Source organism: Protopterus annectens, chromosome 13.part0, assembly GCF_019279795.1.
Source record: "Protopterus annectens isolate FY-2018-M chromosome 13.part0, PAN1.0, whole genome shotgun sequence".
Taxonomy (NCBI): domain Eukaryota; kingdom Metazoa; phylum Chordata; order Ceratodontiformes; family Protopteridae; genus Protopterus; species Protopterus annectens.
In genome coordinates this window covers 1,142,902,386-1,142,926,812 of record NC_056747.1, presented here as the reverse complement: position 1 = coordinate 1,142,926,812, position 24,427 = coordinate 1,142,902,386, and the positions used below count along the sequence as shown (strand labels likewise).

The following is a 24,427-nucleotide window of genomic DNA, read 5'->3' as shown; positions in this document are numbered from 1 at the left end:
TACCTAAAAACCTTAACAAGTTTAACAATTTTATACAATGTTCTTTGTTTTACATGCACATAGAATTTATGAACCCTGTGGGGGATCATTTTATTTTATTTTTATATTACATTTATTACTCAGAGTGGAACACTGCTCCTGTGGACCTTTTCTCAGACTCAGCACAGGAAATAACAAAGATCAAAATTGTAATATACACAAATATTTTCATAACAAGTGGTGTTAGTAGCAAATACAAACAAATGTTTTATATACAACACAGTTTCTATCTACACATGTAGTTTCCCCCCATTTTGGAGACACTTTGTCTTTTATTATTTTAATTCTACATTAATGAAAACAGGAAAGTGTATAATATTGTAGAGTGGAGGGAAAGAGAGGGGCTTATGGGGTAGGGATGGGGGATGTTGGGGGAAGGGTATGGTGGAAGAGCTGGCTGATGGGAAATATTATGTGAAGACAGTGCAGAAGAGCGTAGGGAAGTAACTGCAGGAAAGCAAAACGTTGGGGATGTTGGAATGATATACTTTTGTTCACAAGTGCCCTAAAATATCTTTGAGGGAGCTCTTCACTGAACTACTTAATATTTATGCATCTAGACTAGACTTACTATGCATTAAAATGACTACAAACTAAATCGAAAATAACTTGGCAGAAAAAAAATTAAGACTGAACGCTTTACAGTCTGATAACGCTACAGCCCCAAATCCCACACTTCCAAACATACAGCTACTGTTGGCTACTTAAGATGGCTTATAAGGAGTAAAGTATTCACTTCAGCTTTGATGTTATATAAAGATAATATTTAAAAAGACTGACATATAAGTATTTGACTCCTCTGTGCATACCTCTCATCTGTCAATAATTTTAAGAGACATTACTGATTTTGTCTCAAATTTTAGCTCTGTCCCTATTGATCCTTACTAAAATTGGTAATTTTTGGAGTAAAACTAGTGAATTAGACTTAATAAATAATGACAATAATTAGAGTTATAGACTCCTTTTACATCAGAAAATGTTTATTCATAGGTTCATAGGTGTGTACTAGGCTAATGTCCCTGAGCCCTTTGCAAGCCTAGCCAAAGGATTACCCTGGCATCGTGACACCCGACCTTAGTCCCCAGTGCCTCTGTTGAGTAGAGCCACTGGAGTGATCTCCAGGTTGAATTTTCTATTTCCCATCCACTCATCAAGATTTTTCTTGAAGAGGGTCAGCGAGGTGCTCTGCTTGACATGTATGGGACGTCTGTTCCATAGCATGGGCAGTCTCTGGGTTATGAACTTGTCCCTCCAGTACATTCTGCTGATTGTGGTAATGAAGCTGAGGTCTCTGGAGCATGTGGTGTGGACGGATTGGGATTTCTTTAGATGTAGCATTTCTAACAGAGCTGGGTCAGACATGGCTTTGTAAGTCAAGCAGAGATCACCTCTAAGTAGGTGATATAAGACAGAGAATAGTTAGAGTTTTTTGAGTCTGTCCATATAGGACAAGTATTTAAGGCCTAGGATCCTCTTTGTGAGGTACAGTTGTTGCAGGTGTCTAGTGAGGCACATGCCAAATGGAGTATTGTACTCGATGATTGGCCTCATGAGGAAAGAGTAGAGGGAGACAATGACCTCTTTCTTCCTGGATGCAAAACCCTTAGTAATGAGACATGCCACATAGAAGGATTTTCTGACCACAATGGCAATGTGGTGATCAAAAGACAGGTTGCTGTCAACCTGTTTTCCCACATCTCTTATAACGCCTTCTGTGTTCAGTGGACTACCATCAATGTGGCAATTCATGGGAACCAGGTTTTTCCCAAAGAGGATGATGACACATTTTTTTGGCATTGAGCTTAAGGCCATGGTTCTGACACCAGTTGTTGGTCTCAGTGAGGCCATTCTGTAGGATGTCAACATCACGTGAGGAGTTAATAATACCTCCCAACTTGCAATTGTCTGTGAACTTTGTCAGCCAGAGTCTCTTTGTGTTGGCCTGGAATTCAGAAAAGTACATACCATACAGGAGAGGACCCAGGACCGAACCCTGTGGGACTCCACTCATGACTAGTCAGCAGTCTGACTTGGAGTCAGCTACTTACACACTGTGGGTTCTATCCATGAGCCAGTTTGCAACCCACCTAGTGATATAGGGGATGATGCCTAGCTTACTGAGTTTTTCTATGATTCCTGAGTGGGGAATGGTATCAAAGGCCTTGGCCAGATCAAGGTAGGCTGTATGAACCACCTTGCCTTCATCCACAGCTCTGGTGACTGACTCAAAGAAGTTGACCAAGTTGTGCAGGCATGATCTTCTCTTCAAAAAAACCAAACTGTGTGGGATCCAGAGTTTGGAGACTCCCTATATCCTTGTTTATTAAGTCCATGATGATGCGTTCCATAGCTTTGCATATCAGACACATCAGGCTAATGGGGCGATAGTTCCCAGGGTCTGTAGTCGCTCCTCCTTTGTGGAGAGGGATGACTGTAGCAGTGTGCCATTCGGTAGGGACAAAGCCTGAAGTGTGGCTGTGATTAAACGGGGCACACAGGTGAGATGCCAGTTCACTCTGTAGTTCATGTAGAATACAGCCAGGGATAGTGTCAGGTACCATAGAAGCTGTACTCTTGGCCTTGGACAGTGCTATTTTAATCTGTGCCACAGTAATACTGGATGCCTGGCAATCTACTGGTGTTGTGATTGGTCCTTTGGGGGGGAGAGGGGTAAAGCTGGCACTCAATCTGTCGGCCAGTATATTGACAACATCTGTTGGCTCAGTATAGAAGGTACCTGTGCAATAGCTCAGAGCAAATCTAGGTATTGCCGTGGAGATTCTTTAAATAACTATAGAAGGCCTTGTGGTTGTCTTTACTATCTGCAGCAATTCTGTTTTCATAGCTAGCTTTAGAGGATTTGATAAGGGATCTCAACTTTTTGTTGAGGCTGATAAGGGAGTTTTTCCAGTCTTGGGACTTCACCTTATTCCACATCAGTTTCCTCCTTCTGTTGTAGAGTTTGTTTGTGGCAGGGGACCACCAGATTGTCTTCCTTTTTTCGGAGAAGAGTGTCTTAGTTCTATTTGGTATGGTGAGATCCATGCATTTGTGTATGTGTTCGTACAGTGCACTGATGTATGATTCAGCGGTCATGCAACTATTCTCCATTTGCATGGGTGCCATGAAGTTAGCCACCTCTGTTTTTAGGATACCCAAAGTTAGCTTTGGAGAAGTTTTTCATGGTGGTTACCTTTGCAGGGGGGGGGGGTGAGAAGGATTTGTATTTCCAAGGTGATTAGTTTGTGGTCGGATCTAACCATGGAGGAGTTGACTATTGGTGTAGAGCAACGGTCACCCATGTTAGTAATGACCAGGTCAAAGATGTTGCTACCTCTAGTGGGGGTAAGAACGAGCTGGTCCAGTGCATTGGAATTAATGACTTCCAGGAAACATTGGGCAAGTGTATTAGTACATGAGTAGTTTTCCTAGTTAATGGAGGGGTGGTTGAAGTCACCTAGTATGAGAGTGTTAGGTTGGACCCTAATATTCTCCAGGATGCTTAGTAACATGGAGTGTGAGTCTTGGGTCATGGTTGCAGACCTATAGCAGGCTATGGCCTGAATCACTGTCTTACCTGAAGAATCTCTGATGCTTTATGTTAGGCTACCAGTCTGGAGGTGTGTACATCCTTTATGAATATGGAAACACCACTGCATTTGGAGCTTCGGTCCAAGTTCTGGGGCTAAAAGGTGTGGAATGAGTTATAGCCTAGTGGTACTTTCTGCTGCCTTGAACCAGGTCTCTGTTGCAGCACAAATGTTGATGTTCTCCATTTTAAGGAGTGCTTTGAGTGTGTGCATTTTGAGATTTAGACTTCTAGAGTTGAGCAGCATGACCCTCAGATTGCATTTGTTTGTAGCTGTTAGCTGTTACGGTGGTAATTTGGTTTTTGGAAAACCACCTAAAAAGGCATTATAGGGGTGGCAAGAGTCTTGGCCAGTATCCAGATGCCCAGGGGTGACAGATGCAGGTCATGTCTGGCAAAGCATCGAGGTCTGTCAATCATTGATTCACATTCCCTTATTTCATTCCCTGTGTCTGGCATACAAGGCCATCTCAGACCCAGCCTTGATGGAGTTGCTGCATATTTGTAAGTCAAACTCCACTCATGCAACCTGCATGCAAGGCCTCAACCTGGTCTGTGACATTAATAGAATTTCTTGGCGCGACAGATTTGTGTCCCAAAGACTCCCCCATCAGTGGAGTAGACTCCCTCTCCATGTCAAGCAGAGTACCTCACTAGCCCTCTTTAAGAGGAACCTGGATGACTGGATGGGAAACAGAAAATACACCTCTGGGATCCCACCTGTGTCCCTGCTGGACATGGGAAACAGGTGCTGACTATGTGGGAACATAGGCAAAATTCTTGGCTAGGCTTATAAGGGCCTCTGGGCCAATAACCTAGTATCATCCTATGAACCTATTCTCTCAATGTCTCAAGTTAGCAGTATTAATATTTTAAAATCCCCCTGATTGTCACTGATTATTTCCATATCTGCACTTGATTCTTTCAGAGCTATGCCTCTGTATAACAAATCCTAGTCAAGTATATTAGTACATTACAGAGCCATATATTTGTATACTATGTAGAAATTAAATTACATGGTAATAAACAATGAGGGTAATTGATATATAAATCTCAGTTTATTTTACACCACAAATTTAGAATCATTCAGATACAAGGGGCGAACTATTTAATAATTATCATTACAAGGTCACACAATTTCAGAGATTAGTACAGCATTCAGATTCATATGAAGCTATGTATTGTATTAATCATCAAGCTTATGTAACCTTGGAGAGACAGAGAAAAAGATAGGATAATTAAGTAGTAGGAACATGGGAGAAGATTCCCCTATATGAGAGGTACTGGGGATTACCATTCCGGAAAAAATCATTACTTATCTTCATTTCACCACTGCATATAGTACAGAGTGTAGTATATAAGGAGAAATACACTATATTTTTTTACATTTAGCTTTTACATGAAAAAGTATGCTGTTTAAGCTGCATACATTCCTATTAAAATTATTTAGAACAGCCATTATTGTTGGATTTTATGAGAATGGTATTTCAGATGGTTAGTTTTGTCAAAGTTTCTTTTTAAACAGCGTGATCAATCAGTCTTTCCAAATGAAGGCATCTTCTTTTTCATTGTTATGGCCTTTTGGTCTTAAACCGTTGTTCATGTTACTTTGATCCACTGGTAACCAGCAGGTCATTGCAGTTCCATGGAAACTAAGCTCATGGATAAAGTAAAAAGTGGAGGATAGAGTTAACTTCATTCATGGATTTCATAGTTTAAGTTAGATCCAGGAGCACAATGACTGTAAATTATCCTGATTCCACATTATTAAAAAAATGACATTTAAGGCTAAGAAGCACATTAGGCATGCAGAGACCTTTCCTGAATCAATGAGATATTACAGTCTAGGAGATTCAAGATACCGTTTATTTATTTAACATTTGTTTACTGGGAAAGTCCAACTTGGAACAAAGCCAATTTTCAGTGGAGGCCCAGCGAGAAATGCATCAGATGCATGTCTTTGTAACGTGGGAGGAAACTGGAGTACCTGGAGAAAATCTACACGAATGCAGAGAGGACATGCAGACTCCGCACAGAAGGCACTTCAGCCAAGAATCAAACTGGAGAACCTCTTGCTGTGAGGTGACAACACTACCGCTGCACCACTGCGCCATCTCCAGAAATTTCCAAGGGCTGGCAGGAAGGAGATAGGCCATGAACTAGTAATTGACTCTGCTCTTATATTTTGGGAAGGAGGTATTACAACTGCTGATTTGAGAAAGTAAGGAGGACCAAGTGTATTTGACTTAAGTCAGTCCCCACTTCTCCACTGTATAATCTTAAACAAGTTAACTTCCTTGTACTCTTTGGACACCACTGATAAATAGGCATATGAGTCAGTGGGCATATCTGGTTAATAGGACTAAATAAATATGACTGACTTTTGCATAAACAAAAAGGACACACCGACTGGTGAACGTTCACTGTTTAATTAACTTTCACTACTCTGGAAGAATGCATATTCGCACAGTATAGCCTGGTATAACTTAAAACTCCTTCTGTTAGGTCAGTATCAGTTTATCAAACAAAATATATCTACTCAGTTTCTTTATGGATATGCTGCCGTTGGAGGACTGTTAATATATTAAAAATGAAGCAGACAAAATATCAGAATCATTTTTCTTTGGAGTAACTTTCTACCATAAAACAGACACACAGGCACACACATATGACAAACCAATGTACCTGTGAACCTCAATGAATAAAACATCTGCGCCTCAGCATTTCATTATCTCTATTTTAGAATACCTCACGATTTTAGCCCGCTATGTGTCTTACACTAGCCTTATGCACATTTTGTTCATAACTGAAATAATTGTTTCATGCCATAGTGTGCAAAGTCTGTGATGTGCTGGAATCTTTTATCTGGTGTAGAATTCCACAGAAAATCTGCATTATCATAATGCACTGTCTCTGGAATCTGGAATCCATGTTTATGTTCCAAAGTTCTGAAAGACACTTCCAAGTTTTCTTAATGTTTTGGGCTGGACTGCAGCTTTCCAAGTCAGCACAACAATTGTTTGCATTCTAGTAAGTAGTATAAAAGTGTGGTGCATAAAACACTCAGTGCCATCTGTTGCTGTACTGCCAGCACCAGGAAGTGTACACTGACAGTAGTGGTTGGGGATTCCTTCCATCATATGAATGAGAGACCAGGGACCATCTGTACCAGGTTTCCATGTTCTGCTCTCATTAGCATGAGTTAAGACTACCATCTGGTACTTTGAGCTAAGACAGGTGGGAATACGAGAAAACAGAGACCCACATGACCTACATCTTTAGGTTTGTTTGTGTCTTTCGGCTTTTCCCGGTTAGGGGTCGCCACAGCGAAACTCCCGTCCGCTAATGATTTTCTTTGAAATGTTAGATCATAATTTGATTCTATCACAAAGCTTAGGCTCCGCCCATTTGAAGTTACACTGCAAACTTCCAGAGCTCCATTGGAAGGAATGAGTTAACATGGTGACATCACCATTCTCTTTTGATGGTGCAACACTATTAGTGAAATGTAGCTGGTGTGAAAATAATTGTGGAGAAGGCTTGTTTATTTAATTTAAGGACTAGGGTCACTGCCATGTCACCAGATCAGGCCATGCATGTTCCTCCTCTTCACTACTTGATAATGAAGATTTTTCTGTACAAATTATTAGTCAGGGTTTCTTCACCATTGCTGTACAATGATAGCTGTAAAATTTCCAAGCAGTCGCTCAAAAGAAGGTTAACATCCCTGGTATATAACAGTAGATGTTTAATAAAAAGGCATACATGTTTTTTAATGTTTGCCAAAAAAATTTATCATTTTCTCTTTCTGACAGGAAAGTTACAATGAAGCAGTTATCAAGATGGCTTCCTTACAACAAAAAATACTGGAGAAGGAAAACATTGTGAAACAACATGCACTGTTAGAAAAGAAACTCGCCCACCTGCAAGACACGGGGACAATCAAGATACAGCATCTTCCAGAAGATGACATTGTTATAGAGGTCATCCCAGTAACAGTGATTCAGTCTGCCCCAGCCACTGCTATGCCATATCTTCCACCATCTGAAAGCACAGGTACACTTATCTTTTGTCATTACAATGAGATGTATTGCACTGCATAACATAGCCCTTGTTAGTGGAGCACTATGTTGTTATGTAATTAATGGACTTTCAGCTGAGGATATAGAAATAATCCTTCATAATGCAAAGTAGTACTAAAACTCTTATTCACTATTTCTGAAAATTGTTTTCTAACACTTTTGACTTGTTTTTGGGTTTTTTCTTTCTCCAAATAATTTTTGGTTGTAGTAAGGATTAGTTTGCACATGTGCTTGTGAAAGGGGAAGGCAATTTCATGATTCTCCAGCAAAATGGTATCAGTGCCGAGTTGTACCCCTTCTACCTCCAGTTTGTAACACAGACGATATGCAGCTTTCTGTCCTGAAACTCAGTTCTCACATGAAAACTTATGTGATACCATATCAGAGTCCATTAATAATTTGCTTAACAGCACAGCTATCTATAGATAGATAGATAGATAGATAGATAGATAGATAGATAGATAGACGGATAGATTTTTTAACTTGGCATCTGTTAGGTTGGCCTGAGACTCACAATCAGTTCAATGCATAGTGTACCTTGACATAATAAACAATCACAAATAGGTAATAATCAAACAAATTCAAAATTAATCATCCTGGAAAGTGCATAAGAAATACTCTTATCTGTCATATGTACAAATGCATGTGAATTGTACTGCAATTTTTATAAAATGCAAAATAATGCTCATGGTTAGTTCCCGAAAACATGTACATCTACTCCAGCAGTAAGAGTTCTCATAAAAAACTGCATGTATTTTTATTTCAGTATATCTTACTTTCATCTCAGCTGTAGAAGTGCCTCAGGTTTCAAATTCTTTGTTCTGTGGCTACAGCAAATGTGTAAACTGCATACCTTTACTTTGCCTCACAAACGCTGCTGCCATCAACCTGTGTTCTCCATTTGTCAATCTGCTAGTTAACTTGTCTCAGGAAATGAAAAATATTTCCCATTGTCATTCTGAATGCAGTTCTAGGATTTCTTAACTCTTATCCTCACATCCAGGACTGGATGCATTTATATGCAGTGGATGCTAAACAATGCATACCCTCTCAACCTCTTAGAGCAAGAAATCTGGACAAAGCCATAAATAATGGAAGGACAAAGGCACAAAAATAGGGACACTTTAAATTTTGCTCTTACAAACCTCGAAAGTTGATAGAATAACAGGTTTTGCATTAGCATGAATTTTATGAAGGGTATGAAATCTGAATTTTAAATGACTGTCATTATTTTCTGACTTCAGTCCGCAATGATTTGCCAGAAAACCACAATTTTATGAAAAACAGACCAAAAACATGAAGCAAAAATCTGTACATTTGAGAGGTATGCTAAGTAAACTGCTACTCTCATGGTGTATTTTGGCAAGCAAAATACCCTGCAAAATGCAGTAGTGATCCCCAAGGTAATCATTTTGTTGGTCTGGAATAGCTGTCTGCTTCCAGCAGTGAAGGACAGGTACCGAGGAAACAAAAGCTCGCCTTCTCCTTCAAGGAAGGAGAGATATTCTCCAGCAACATGATTTTTCCCCACCAACTGTCCCCCAGTATAAGAGATAACTCAATTTAGGAGACTATTATCACAAAAGAGAACTCTCTCTGTGTCATCTGTCCAGTTACACAGTGATTTTATACAGTACTGAACTGTTTACTATACAGACTTTGTATAAGAATTCACTTATTTATTCATTCATTTTCATATACTCACTTTGCCCTATTCAGTTTCAAAAGGTGAGATAGAGTTTACCCTGGCACTCAGCTGGTATAAGAAGGGGAACTCATTCTTCAAGGAATGCCAGTCTATCACAAAATGTACACTCACACTGTTTATATAGAGAGATTTATTATAAACTGCTCTATTTACTACTTCTGACTTTAATCATTAATAACTAAATTTTGACAGTTGGCACTGAGAATTAAAGCTATGAAGTGTAAGAGAGCTGTTTCATGTAGTCCAGGGTTTGATTCTGTCAGCTTTCATTTGCCTGCTGTATGACTTCGAGCAAGTCAGTTGACCAGACAGTGCTCTGGGGCAATTGGGAAACTGGGTCAGGTTCCTCAAGGTAACCTTACTGGTGGGACCTTCTCTCCAAGAGGAGAATTACCTTACAGCCATCTATTCTGTGAGACTGACATTTCTTTTTAAGAGAAGCATGAGTAGGGGGAGGGGTCAGTTATCACATACATGGCTAGGGAGCAGGACTTAGTATGCAAGTTAATGGAATCCTAAATGTTTAGAATGAATGCAGCACCACCTATGGCACTGGCCCATTCATGGTCAAACCTGACCCAGTTTCCTAATTGCCCCAGAGCACTGTCTGGTCAACTGACTTGCTCGAAGTCATACAGCAGGCAAATGAAAGCTGACAGAATCAAACCCTGGAAGATGCTACTTCCCACCTGGCCAAAACATCCCTCCACTAGAAAACCTCCTCAGCTGGTCTACCCACCATCTCCCCCAAGAAACTATCATCTTAGGTGATTTCAATATTGACTGGCAATCCTGTTCTGGCAACAATCCAACCCATCATGTACACCTTCATGGCTTCACCCAACTAGTCCAGTCACCAACAAGGATAAATAAAAACTCCAGCAAGCACACTACCCTGGATTGGATACTAGTCAGTAAGAGCCCCCAGTCATATATAACAGGCTGCTTATCAGATAGTCTCAGTGATCACTCCCCAACATTCCTACTCATAAAATACCTATACCAAGCTAAACCTGTCATCTATCGTCAAATACGTAAAAAAATAAACTTTAACCCACTCACATTCATCTCATCCCTCAAAGAATGTAACTGGCATGCTCTAAAGTACCTCAGTCTAGATGACGCAGTTGAATTTTTTAATACTACCTTCCTGAACATCCTTAATTTCCATGCCCCCATAAGATTTTCCAGAACCAAAGCACAACCCTCCCCATGGCTACAGAAAACCACTAAGTCAGAAATGAAAAACAGGGATAAAGCCTGGGAGCACTGGCGCAAAACCAAAACCCCCTCAGCTAGACAGAAATTCCTAGAACTACGCAATAGAGTCAAAAAGCTAATAAATCAGGACAAATTCCAATACTACCAGTCTGCCCTAGACTCCTCACAACACAGCCCCAAACAATTCTGGTTCTCCATAAACTCCATCCTCCACCCAGGTAAAGTCAGTACCCTCCTCCTAACATCCCTCACTCCTCAGAAAATATTGCTACCTCATTCAACACACACTTCACCCAAACCATACTATCACTAGCTAAACAACACAACAGCACTGGCCTCCAACCCACACCTTCAACTAGTAATCTCCCCACTGCCTTCTCTTTTTCTCCTGTACCTACCTCCAACATAAAAAAAACTCTTAACTAAACTTAAACCCACCAAATTAGCAGCAGACAACCTCCCAAGTGAATACCTACAAATCGCAGCTGATGCTCTGGCCTACCCAGTATCCATCTTGATTGACCAATCTCTGTCAGAAAGTTACGTTCCCACACTGTGGAAAGTCTCACATATAATTCCCCTCCACAAAGGCAGACCCTCTGCAGAACTAACCAGTTACCACCCCATAGCTATTCTCTCTCCACTCTCCAAAATACTAGAGAGATGCCTACACTCTCAGGTCTCAGACTACCTCCTTACTAACAACTTCCTTTCCAGTACTCAGCATGGTTTCCGACCAAACCATAGCACCACCACTGCCTTACTCTCCTTTACTAACACTATCCTTCGCATAAAAACAGTGGCTATCTCTCCTCTGCTACTTTCCTAGACCTATCTAAAGCATTTGACATGGTCCCACACAAACAACTTATCTCTGTCCTCAATAACCTATCCTTCTCACAATCAGTCACCAACTGGTTTCAGAGTTACCTGTCTGACCGCTAACAATCTGTTGTATGGCAGAATGACATATCTCCCCAACTACCTGTCTCCATAGGGGGTTCCCCAGGGATCCATCCTTGGACCCCTACTCTTCTCTGTTTACACCAATAATCTAGCCTCTGCCACCAAACATGGCACACTCATCCAAAACGCAGATGACTCGACCATCATCTGCTCAGCCCAGTCCCTACCCAAACTGCAAAAAGTCACACAGGAAGCCTTTTCCTCTGTTGAAACATGGTTATCCGATGCCCAATTAATACTCAACCCAAAAAAACTAAACTACTCATCTTCCAACCCACCAAACATACTCAAAACAACTCTCACTTTAACATCACAGCAAAAGACAACACCACTATATACCCAACTGAACACACCAAATTGCTAGGAGTGGAAATAGACAATAAACTAAAATTTGACATTCACATATCCATGACCATAAAAAAAAGTCCACAAAAAACTAGGAGCATTATACAGAAATAAACAATTTCTCACCAAAGCAGCAAAGATTTCAATAGCAAATTCCCACCTTATCTCCACCCTACTTTATGCCTCTCCAATATATACCAACCTAAGGCAATGTGATCTAAATAAGCTAGAGACCTGCTACAACAACATTGCCAAATTCGCCACAGGGGCATCCTACCGTAGTCACCACTTTCTCTCACTTGCTGAACAGGGCTGGCTTGAACTCCCTCACCTCCTTCAGTGGTATCAAATCTCACTCGCCCACAAACTAGTAAACCATCCACTAAATGTCCCATCCCTCCAGAACCTACTCCAACCCTATCGCACCACCAGACCACTAAGATCCAGCAACAAAAATCACTTGCAGATCACTAAAGCCAATAACTCTGCTGGTGAAGCAGTATTCTCTTGCACCATAGCCAAATTATGGAACTCACTCCCACCCACAATTACCTCCATACCATCATGCACCCACTTCAAAACTTTACTAAAAGCACACCTAAAAACATGCTGGCTATGCCCTTGCAACTCGCAGTCTAAAATCACCCACCCCATCCAACCACTACCTTTCTTTCCACTCCACTAACTACCTTGATTATAGCAAGCTCAGATGGTCATAAGCCTAGTACTTATTATACAGCAGGAACTTCTCATTGTAACATTTGTTAATGCCTGTTATGTACTTCACAGATAAAGATTCTAGTTGTCTACTGATGTACTATGTTCTTCAACTGTAAATATGTTGTAAGTAATTTCTATGTTAAATTGTTAATCGCTATGTAATCCAATGTAACTACTGTCTGTTTATTTTACTGTGGAACTTTTCTCCCCGGGCCTCCACTGAAAATGGATCCACATCCAGTCGGACACTCCCGGTCAACAAATTTAAATAAATAAATAAAATAAATAAATGGTTCTCTGTTGCAACCCTGTAGTAGCCTGTTTACAGGGAATCATATTCCACCCTTCACTGAAGAGTGCTCCAACTTTAGACAGAGCCCCAGTCCTCCCCCCACTTACCTGGCTCCTCCAGCACATGAGCCAGTGATCACACTCAGGTAATCTGGATCACAGTTAGGGAGACATCCCACTGCACCAGACAGCTGGGAACCCATATTACTTTCTGACTCTTGTTCAGTTCCTTTCCTTAATTCTGTTTTAGACTCACATCCTTGTTTTGTTTTTTTATTTGTTTGTTTCTTTATATAGAAATATCTTTCTTTGCTTAGGTTGACTGTTACTTTTATATTTTGTTGTGTTAATTGGATCTTTATTTTTTTCTTCTTTCACTCAATTTCTAAATTAACTCTTTTCAGTTCCATCACAGTCCTCACAGCAACTAAGAAATTTATGTTCATTATTATATATAAAGCTCATCAAATCTTATTATCCCCTCTCTCCCACACAGTTTTATCTTCCTTTTTCCTTTCACTTTGTCTATTTCATGTTGTCTGCTACTGTTAAGGAAATCTCTATTATATTTTCATATTATACAATTCTTTCATTATCCAGTGCCTCTTTCTAGCTTCTTCTCTTCGAGTACCGTCTTGATTTCTTTTACAGGAGTTCATTTTGTATGATGCAGACTCCTAATAAACTTAAATTCCCAGTGATTCTAAAACACATATAGTTATGTGGAAGCCTTAACTCATAAAGTTTCTGTATTATATTAAACCTATTGAATTACGGACACCTTTAGCACTGATGTTTTTACCTCGTGGCGTCCTCATCCCTGAAAGTGATTTTATGACTGAAGACGCATGCTAGTGTAAGAATCCAGGTGAACAATTAATTCTAATTATCCATGATTTCTTCCTCAAAAATAACCATGACCACAATTCCAAAAGACTTGATCTCACTGTAAGTGACCACTTTCACTGAGAGCAGGCTTACCGCAGGTGTTTTGGAATCTGGTCCCTGTAGTAAGCCTGTTTATAGATAGGCCTTACACTGAAGTAAGTCACTTACACAGACAGCAGGTATTTTGGAATCAGGGCAGACTTACACTGACAGCAAATCTTTTGGAATCTGGCCCCATGTCTCTGTTTGCTCAGCCAACAGATTCAGAATAAAATTTTACTCACGGATGAAAATGTGACCACCATAAAAACACAGCAGTCATCCACTCACTTGTATAGGTTCATAGGTATATACGAAGCTAATGACCACCATAAAAACACAGCAGTCATCCACTCACTTGTATAGGTTCATAGGTATATACTAAGCTAATGACCACCATAAAAACACAACAGTCATCTACTCGCTTGTATAGGTTCATAGGTATATACTAAGCTAATGACCACCATAAAAACACAACAGTCATCCACTCACTTGTATAGGTTCATAGGTATATGCTGAGCTAATGACCACCATAAAAATACATCAGTCATCCACTCACTTGCATAGGTTCATAGATATATACTAAGCTAATGACCACCATAAAAACACAACAGTCATCCACTCACTTGTATAGGTTCATAGGTATATACTAAGCTAATGACCACCATAAAAACACAACAGTCATCCACTCACTTGTATAGGTTCATAGGTATATACTAAACTAATGACCACCATAAAAACACAACAGTCATCCACTCACTTGCATAGGTTCATAGGTATATGCTAATCTAATGACCACCATAAAAACAACAGTCATCCACTCACTTGTATAGGTTCATAGGTATATACTAAACTAATGACCACCATAAAAACACAACAGTCATCCACTTACTTGTATAGGTTCATAGCTATATACTAAGCTAATGACCACCAGGGCCTTTATAAGTCTTCCCGTGCCATCCACTTACTTGTATAGGTTCATAGGTATATGCTAGGCTAATGACCACGAGGGCCTTTATAAGCATAGATGTGCCATCCAGCCTAATTATGTACCCTTGAATCATTGGCATTTGTTAGGAGGGCATATGTTAGGAAGTTTCTAGAGTTTATGTGGGTGGTATGTTAGTTTGGGAGTTACTGCCTGCCTCTGTCTGTCAGAGATATGGGGGCCAGAACTGGGGTGAATTTCTGATTTCCCTTCCATTGGTCAAGGTAACACTTAAATAGGATTAGGAATGGAATCTGCTTCATATGGATGGGGAGCCTGTTCAAGAGCATGGGGATCCTCTGAGACACATATATGTCTCACCAACTTATCTTATGTATGTCACAAGCAAAATTTAAATCCTTAGATCCAGTGGTTCTGATGCTGTTCATTTTGCAGATGTTCCAAAGGTCCATCAGAGCTGGACCGGAGGATGCCCTTTATGCCAGGCAGAGATCACCTCTCAGTAACTTGTAGGAGACATAGTATAGGGCTAGGGCTTTAAGGTGATCCATACAGGTCAATTTGTTTTTACTCTGGATTCTCCTGGTAAGGAACTTTTGTGGTCATTCCAACTATTGCATATATCTGGTCAGGTACATTTCAAAGGTGACATTATACTCAATGATGGGTCTGATAAGGGCCTAATAAAGTGGCACTATAACTTTCTTGGACCTGGATGTCATACCTTTATTTATAAGTTTGGCATATGAATGTACGTATGGTGCAGGTAAGTTCAGCAAAAACAGATCTTGTGTGTGTGCGTGTGAGTGTGTGTGTGTGTGTGTGTGTGTGTGTGTGTGTGTGTGTGTGTGTGTGTGTGTGTGTGGTGTGTGTGTGTGTGTGTGTGTGTGTGTGTGTGTGTGTGTGTGTGTGTGTGTGTGTGTGTGTGTGTGTATAGGGAGTGTACATTTGTTAATTGCTAAGCATGAGCTGCTAGGGAGTACACTAACATAGTCAGGTCTGACAGTGCAGTATGTAATTCAGATGCATGATAATAAGCCAAGAATGCTATACCTGTCTATGAATCACATTTTCTCAATGTCATGCTAACTGGCCAATCTGCTTTAGGCAGTCAGCACAACTGGTGAGGGTTTTAGTGAATCATATCTATTGATTTTAGTACTGTAAGGTCTTGTATAAATTAATTTTCATGTTTTTACAAAGCACTCATTTTTAATGCACTTTCACTTCATTCTCTCTATCATGTTCTTTATTACATAGTCTGTCCACATTGGACTTTTTGCACTAGCACACCTGTTCACTTGTATAGGTTCATAGGTGCATAGGTATGTACTAGGCTAATGACCACTAGGGCCTTCACAAGCCTAACTGTGCAATCCAACCTATCTTCCCATGTATCATGGGCATTTATTAGGAGGGGGTAGATTAGTTAGAAAGTTTCTAGAATTTATGTGAGGGGGTAGTTTGGGCATTACTGTCTTCCTTTGTCTGTCAGAGATGTGGGAGCCAGACCTGGAGTGAATTTCTGATTTTCTTTCCACTGGTCAAGGTAACACTTAAATAAGATTAGGGATGGACTCTACTTCACATGGATGGGGAATCTGCTCCAGAGCATGGAGAGCTTCAGAGACACATATCTGTCTCACCAATGTATCTTATTTATGTCACAAGCAAAACTTAAATCCTTTGATCTAGTGTTTCTGATGGTGTTTGTTTTTGGACATGCAAAAGGTCTATCAGAACAGGATGAATTCAAGCACATTGAAGTCAATTTATGCCAAAAATAATTTTCTTATTATTATGCTAATTTTAACTGTATATCTGAAATGTGTTACTTAATATAAAATACTAAGAGTTGACAGATATTTTTTTCTCTGTATAAATGATGGCTCTTTGGCTTTCCTTAAAGTAGAAACAAACAGGAAAAAGCAAAATTGGTCCTTAACTGCACATTGACTTACCTGAAAAAAAAACTCTGTGGGATAATATTTGCTCTTTACTAGAGCTAAATGTTGGCTTTCACTCACAAAGACAAAATTACTTCAGTCATTTTAGGAGACATAAACAATTATTTTACATAAGAGCTAGTGAGTTTGAAACAGTGAAAACCACCAGCATATATAAAGCTCTCTGAAAAGTGGTGTCTGTTTCTTCACTGTTTATACAACTTGAGATAAATCATTTAAAGTCACCTGTCTGTCTTTATAAGTTTGAAAGTACAAATGACATGTGAACAAATAAAAGTTTTCTTGTCTTTATGGGAACAAACTTCAAACATACGTAATGCAGACAATTTCTTTTCACCCCTTTATATACTCCCAGCCTTTTTCATACTTCCCAAAACATAAAACAAAATTTTGGGGGGGCAAAGGGCACTGCAGCAAAAGAGTACAACAGACTGCACCCTTCAACGCCTTTATCAGGCTTCAAAATGACAGATTTGTTTTCCCTTCCCACAGTTCCATAAGTTGCCCCTCATCAACTGACCAACTGCTTTTTATCCATTTCATCTCCTCTAAAGGAAACCCTCTATTTCCTGGATTATTAATATTTTTTCCTTACAATATATGCTGTGAAGTAATGAAGTAACAGTAGATATGCGTCCTTATACCAAACTTAAAATGCATAGCCTCAAGAAAGTGAAGTCAGTGCCCTGTTACTGATTTGCCCTGAGATGGGTAACATGAATGGAAAGACTGGAAAATCCCAGCCCAACATAGCAGACAAATCTGAAGCAGTCCGTCTTTTTGTTTCATAGTTCTACCCTGCATGGTCATCTCAACCTCTCAACCATTGAACCACAATACTTCTAGGACCCTAAAGAGAATTTAGTTTTCAGATTTGGTACCCAGTAAAAAAGAATATCTTTTTTTTTTTTTTATGAGCAGCCTCTTTGTTCATATGCTAACAGTAATTGCATAAAAGATTACATAAAGAGATAACCAAACTAATGAGAAAAAATACTCAGACATGCTCAAAAAATAAAAAAATGTCACTATTACCTTTTAAATATCACATTACATAACACGGAGACAGTAATAGAATACCCCTATCCAAGTATGAAGTAAACTAACCACTGGTTTCATAGTATTTCACATCATATGAAACTATCAGACTATCTTATGTAGTAAAATATGTGATTCTTTGAAAAACAAACTTAATTTACTTTTCAAGTTTTCTCTGAGGTAAGAAAAGAAACTTAGTCTTCCAAGCAGTTGTTGCTTATCAATGTGAATAATGGCTCTTTTACAGATGTTTGAGGGTACATTCCTTGAGTGTCAGTAGCCCAAAGAAAGAAACACTGAGAAACATAATTTCAGTCTGTTTTCCTTAGGAAATCCCTGTTGGGTGTGATTTCTAATTGTATGTCTAATTCTCCCTTCTTCAAGTTTTTGCGACTGTGGATTTGGTGTATATACATTTGGGGGTGTGGGGCCTTGGCCTTCAAATCACAGGGGTATAGGTGGAACTTGTCATTCTGCAAAAACACAAAGTTATTTTTTCACCCTTTTGTATTTCAGGCATTACTTTTCTCTGTTTCTGATCCTTGTGATTTGGGAAATCTGCATTTCATAGTAGAATCTGTACTAATATTGCTACAGTAGGAGTCCACTACCATTGCTTTGTGCTTTGCCTATGTCAAGAGTGATATTATTACAGACTAGCACATACCTTGCTGTGTCTTACTGCCACATTTGTGGTTCACATACATCCCATTAGCATAGGTCAAACCATCTTACACTGGACTAGAAGATTCATCTTTTTGTGACTATATGATCAAACTATGGCTAAACTGCCTCTGAATATACAGAAGCTTGCCTGCATAACAGAGTTCAAATAGTTATCAAGACTCATCTAGCTAGTACCTACTTTTGCAATTCTGACAGCCGCCTCCCCTTAACTTTTCCAGTCCCTGTCTTTTACTTTCCTTTGCAGTCTGCACCCTTTCTCAGCCGCCTCCCCTTAACTTTTCCAGTCCCTGCCTTTTACTTTCCTTTGCAGTCTGCACCCTTTCTCTTATCACCTCTTCTCACTCCCCCATCTCCCTGCCTCATTGACTTATCCTTTACCCTGGCCTTTTTCCTATATTCATTAGCTTCACATCACCTCAGTTTTATCAGCTGTGCTTCATGTCATTGTCACGATTCTTTATAATTCTTAGCCTTATTTTCCGTACCCCTCATGTACTTCATTAATTACTGCCTTATGCCCTACCTTCCTCACTCATACTCAGAAAAATCAGAAGGTTGTGAATTGTATTTCCCCCACCAGGTGGTTACATCATGGTTCAACACTGATTCTGCAATGGCAAACTTTCAATGGAGTGCTGAACACCTGATGTGACATCCTCTTGCTTGTATGTTAAACCAAGAACCCATCTGCCTGTGCTGCTGGTAGCTTAAGCAGATGTTGGAGATCCCACTGCAGTTATTGGAAAGAGTAGAAGTGACTTCAATTATAACAAATCAATTAAAAAAATAATAGTCGGCATTATTTCACTTAATTTCATCAAAAGAGTAAGCAATGAAATTATATATTTAGATAAAAACAAAAGCAGTAATTATTCCATTTGTTTCATATTGTCTCACCTAAGCCACACATTTTTCCAAATCAAACCTTTAGTGGTCTAATAGTGTCTATGAATGTCCATTTTAAGATACAAAACATTTGAACCCCTTCCTTGCTAAATATTTCATACATATATCATTAAAAGCTTATCTATTAAATTGTCCCTGTTCACATCTTTCCCTGAATAATATCGTTAACAAATTATATTAGAATTTAATTATTTCAATTGTTTTATATCTGATTTATTTCCCATCTTCTCCCAAAACTCTCTTACCCTATTATATAATGTAACTAAAGTTCTTTTTTTTTTTTACTTTATTGGCAGTTCTGTTTTTTACTTTATTACCCCATTATATATTAAATAAAACATGTTCCAACATTTCCACATATTACTTCCTACCAACGTACATTTCTTCCCTTTCATAGATTTGGATTTTATCACCCTTTTACTGTCATCTTTTTTAAGTGACAATTCCAAAAAAAATCCCCAACATTGTATATCAAACTTCTTCCACCTGCTCAAGTTAGCAGTTGTCATTTCATCTCATAATTATTCCCATCCCTCAGTAACAGAATGCTGTTTAAATACTATATCAAAACATATTCATCTTTTTTTTCCCTCTGGTTTTGTCCCAAGCAAATATATTTCCTGTATAATCATATATGGAATCAGTTTTCTCTTTTGCTACCTCCAAATATCTAGACAAAATAATCAAAATCTTAACTCCCTTTCATTGAAATACATATCTCAAGTCATTACCCTGTCTCCAAATCCTTTATAAATTTCTTTATTTAATGTAAACTCAACCCTGGCTAATTCTTGTTTTGCTACTTTAAGCATATATGGCAAACAAATCCTCTTCCTGACCACTTGTACTGTATCATCGCATAATTTATGCTGAATAGATTCTAACCCTCTCCCTAATCTCTCATCTCTACCATTCAGTTCTTTTTTTACCTCAATCCCTAATATACATATCAAATCACCACTCAGTGGCAGCATTGCCTAATCCCGTTGCCCATATTTAATTCTTTAACTATTTAATAAGGAATGGGATAATGTACACATTTCTGTACATAAAACTGAATAATCCTTTCCCATGATCAACATATGTATATATATATATATATATATATATATATATATATATATATAATAATATATATATCTATATATATATATATATATATATATATATAGATTATATATATATATATATATATATATATATATATAATATATATATATATATATATATATATATATATATAATATATATATATATATATATATATATATACCTATGTATAAACCTACCTTCCCCTCTTCTCTTTTTTTCTGATGCTATCTACCAGCTTTCAAAGAATTACCAAAAGCTGCCTAACCTTATTTCCCTTTATGTCAAATATAATTTCATCTACAATAGTCTCTATTTCCCTGTCCTAGCATGCATAATTTCATAGTCACTATTAATGATAGCAAAAATTCTTTAATTGGTAAAATTCTCACATTATTTTTTTTTTCTAAAAAGTCTAACTAAATTGTTAAAGACATTTTCTCCCAAATTCTTTCAATAAAATACCCATTTAAATTTTTAAAAATATTCCTTTTTAATATATCTAATATTTTCTAAAATCCGTAGTCTATCTCATTCATCCATGGAATATTACTGTTTTTAGTCATTTTAAAAATCTTCCAGCACCTGTAGACAAAAATCTTGCTCCAATGCATCTGTTTTCCTCATTTCACTGTCAATCTTGTAATACATTTTATTTACTTTACTCCACAAGCTTTCAGTAAATATCTTTCTACCAGTCTCATAATTTCTGTTTGCATATCGTTCAACTCTCAACACTCATCTTTCACTTTTCCATCATACTTTCTTCCTTTCTAACACAAACATAACCTGGGCAAAACCTTTATTTCCTTCACTGCACTATCTGCCATTGTTTTTCATTCATGTCTTCATTCTAACCTTGTTCTTTTAATTAATTTCTACCTCTTTCTGATAAATATCATAGCTAGTCTAATTGAAATCTTTATAATATCATTTTAAAGTCCCTCATATCTGTGCATCATTTTCTCTAATAATGAGCAATCCACTCCTACCTTTTCCTTGAAAGCTATCCACTAATCTGACAAGTTATCATAAACTATTTCATCTCTCCATGATCATCCCAGGATTCCTCCAATATCTCTGTCATTATCCTTCTTTCATACATCTTCCATTCAAACTTTTAATCCCTTTACCAACTCTCAGATTATTGCTTTCTTCCCCAAATTCACTCTAAGTAGCCTTATTTTTAGAAAGAAAAAGTCTCCCAGTAGTGCTTACAGCTTTTAAATCTCTGCTATACACTATGTAATCTTTGTGCTGCCATATCCATTCTCCTACATATGAAGCCTCTTGTGCCTCTGTAATTCACTCTGGATTTTTATATATTTTTATATATTTATTTAGTTATGTTTCCTTTTTTCCTACTACACTGATACTGCAATCAAAATGCCTTTACCCAAACTATATCAATATTAGCCATAATATGTACATGTAATTTATGAAACATTTTTCCTTGTCTGCCTTGTGTAGGAGCATACTTTATGAGCTCCACTATAAATAATCATGTGTCATTTAATTAAGATATAATTAAGTGAAACTGTACATATACTAACTTCAAGGTTGCATAAACTCATAAAAAGGGAGAAAGTGAAATTAAAAGCATAAAACCTCACATTCTTCCTGCTCTTTGAGTCCAGCAAACTACAAGCAGGGATGCAGTCTGTGATGTAGCAAGTGGCAATATACTAAAAGTCAATTACAGAAAATAGGTGATGATCTTTCTGACTTGATATTTTAATACTTGACAAAGCAGGCTATGACAAACTTGATGTTTCCCTATATCATTACTATCAAATATTTCTCCTAATACTTTACAGCCACTACAAAGCCTTTACTGAGTTCACTACAAATACATGTAATACTTTAATTTCAATCTCTTTCTTTAATATAAACAACTCCCCAATGTAGTTTAAATCTGATTTTTCTTCATGTATTCAGAGTTTCACATATTGTTTATACATAATATCATAATTTGATCCCAGATCTACTGCAGTATAATACATGTCTTACTTATTTCTTTGGAATCCCGCGGTGGTGGTGCTGCTGTAGCATTGCCGCCTCACAGTAAGATGCTGTCCGATTCGATTCTCAGCTAGAGCATTATCTGCATGGAGACATGCGTAAATGGGTGTACCTTCATTGAAAATTGTGCGTCAGGGCTGGTAACTCAGCACGTAAAAATCAACTACCAATCATTAGCAGACCGGAGTTCCACTGTGGCGACCCCTAACCGGGAAAAGCCGAAAGACACAACAACAACAACTTATGTCTTTGGAATACCTAAGCTAACATTTAATTCAGTGTTTAGGCTATTAACATTCACTGAAACAGTATTAACTTTAACTGTGTCTGATTATTTGAACCTTTTTTTCTTAATTCTCTTTCTTTTATATTTCATATCACTTTGCCCAGTTGAATTCACTTCCTTGCTTTCTGTGAATTCCCCTTTTCCTGTTTTTCTGCTTCCTGTACATTAAAAATGTCATATTTATGACAGCTATAGCTGTTTTTCTTCCTAATAAAATTGATATACCTGCCACCTTAAACTTTATAAATGCTCATTCATGTTTATCATTATCTCTTCCTCTTTCCCTACTTTATTTTGTTATAGCTCCTCCTCTGTTTTCATAATCTATTTTATCTTTTCCACATTTTTATCTTTTTATACATCCTCTTACCTTTCCACAAATGTTCTTTTTTTCCTTTTGTATCCTTAAAGCTTTGTCACTATATTCAAACAAGAACAGACTCTGATTTACAACATTTGTGTAGCTAACAACTTAGTTTCCTTTTCTATACTCATCTTCAACACATATATTATATGCTCTTTTAGGGCATGTCAAGTACCTCCTCCTTACAAAGCTAATATGTTTAAATCTTAATATATATATATATATATATATATATATATATATATATATACACACACACACACACACACACACACACACACACACACACACACACACACACACACACACACACACACACACACACACACACACACACACACACACACACACACACACACACACACACACAAACACACATATATGGGTCCACTTTTATATCTCGAAATACTGAAATCTCGAATTTCAGTATTTTGAGACCAGAATGTCGAAAGTGCAGTTTTTTGAAATTGCATTTTGTCGCATCTCAGTTTCCCGAATGTGCAATACCTGTAGTGTGGTATGTACGTGATTGTGTACTGTCTCTTTAAGGGTATTGTGTTATGGGTACTGATGCTCGTTTATGTATGGAGATTCAGGTAAATGTTTAATTTTTAAGGGTTTTGGGTAGGAATTTGTTTGTTTTTAGCTTTTGTTGGGAGTTTCAGGGGTAGGTTGGGGTACGTAGTTGAGACTGTATGTGTGTGTGAGCATACCTCTCAACCTCTTAGAGTAAGAAATCTGGACAAAGACATAAAAAAAGTGGGACAAAGGCCCAAAAATAGGGGTATTTTTTTAATATTGCTCTTACAAACTTACTTGATAGAATACTAGGTTGTGCATTAGCATGAATTTTCTGAAGGGTATGAAGTCTGAAACTCAAATGTCTATCATTATTTTCTGCCTTCAGTCTTTAATGATTTGCCACTAATTTGCCAGGAAACCACAATGTTATGAAACTGGACCAAAACTATGAGGCAAAAATCTGGAGAGTTGAGAGGTATGTGTGTGAGTGTTGTATGTGATGATTTTAGTATATGTGTTATATGTGTGGGTGTTATTAGTGAATGTAAATATGACTGCAATAGGAATGTAGGATAGGTAAGAGTACGTTTGTGTTTTTTTTTAATTTTTTTTAGAGTTAGTGTGACCATGCAGTTGGTATATATATATAAGTAGAGGGGGTAAGGGGGGCTTGACCCACTGCAGAAACAGATGGTTATGTTTTCAGTTT

At 38.0% G+C, this 24,427-nt stretch overlaps 1 protein-coding gene across 6 annotated transcripts in view; it reads left to right on the top strand.

Moving 5' to 3' along the window:
- The window catches only part of FMNL1 (formin like 1), a 1,099,995-nt gene that overhangs the window by 855,906 nt on the left and 219,662 nt on the right, over positions 1 to 24,427 (top strand). For all 6 annotated transcript variants that reach the window (XM_044055136.1, XM_044055138.1, XM_044055134.1 and 3 more), the window contains exon 14: positions 7,444 to 7,684. In XM_044055136.1, the coding sequence (XP_043911071.1) occupies positions 7,444 to 7,684 (241 nt within the window). The remainder of the gene's footprint in view (positions 1 to 7,443; positions 7,685 to 24,427) is intronic.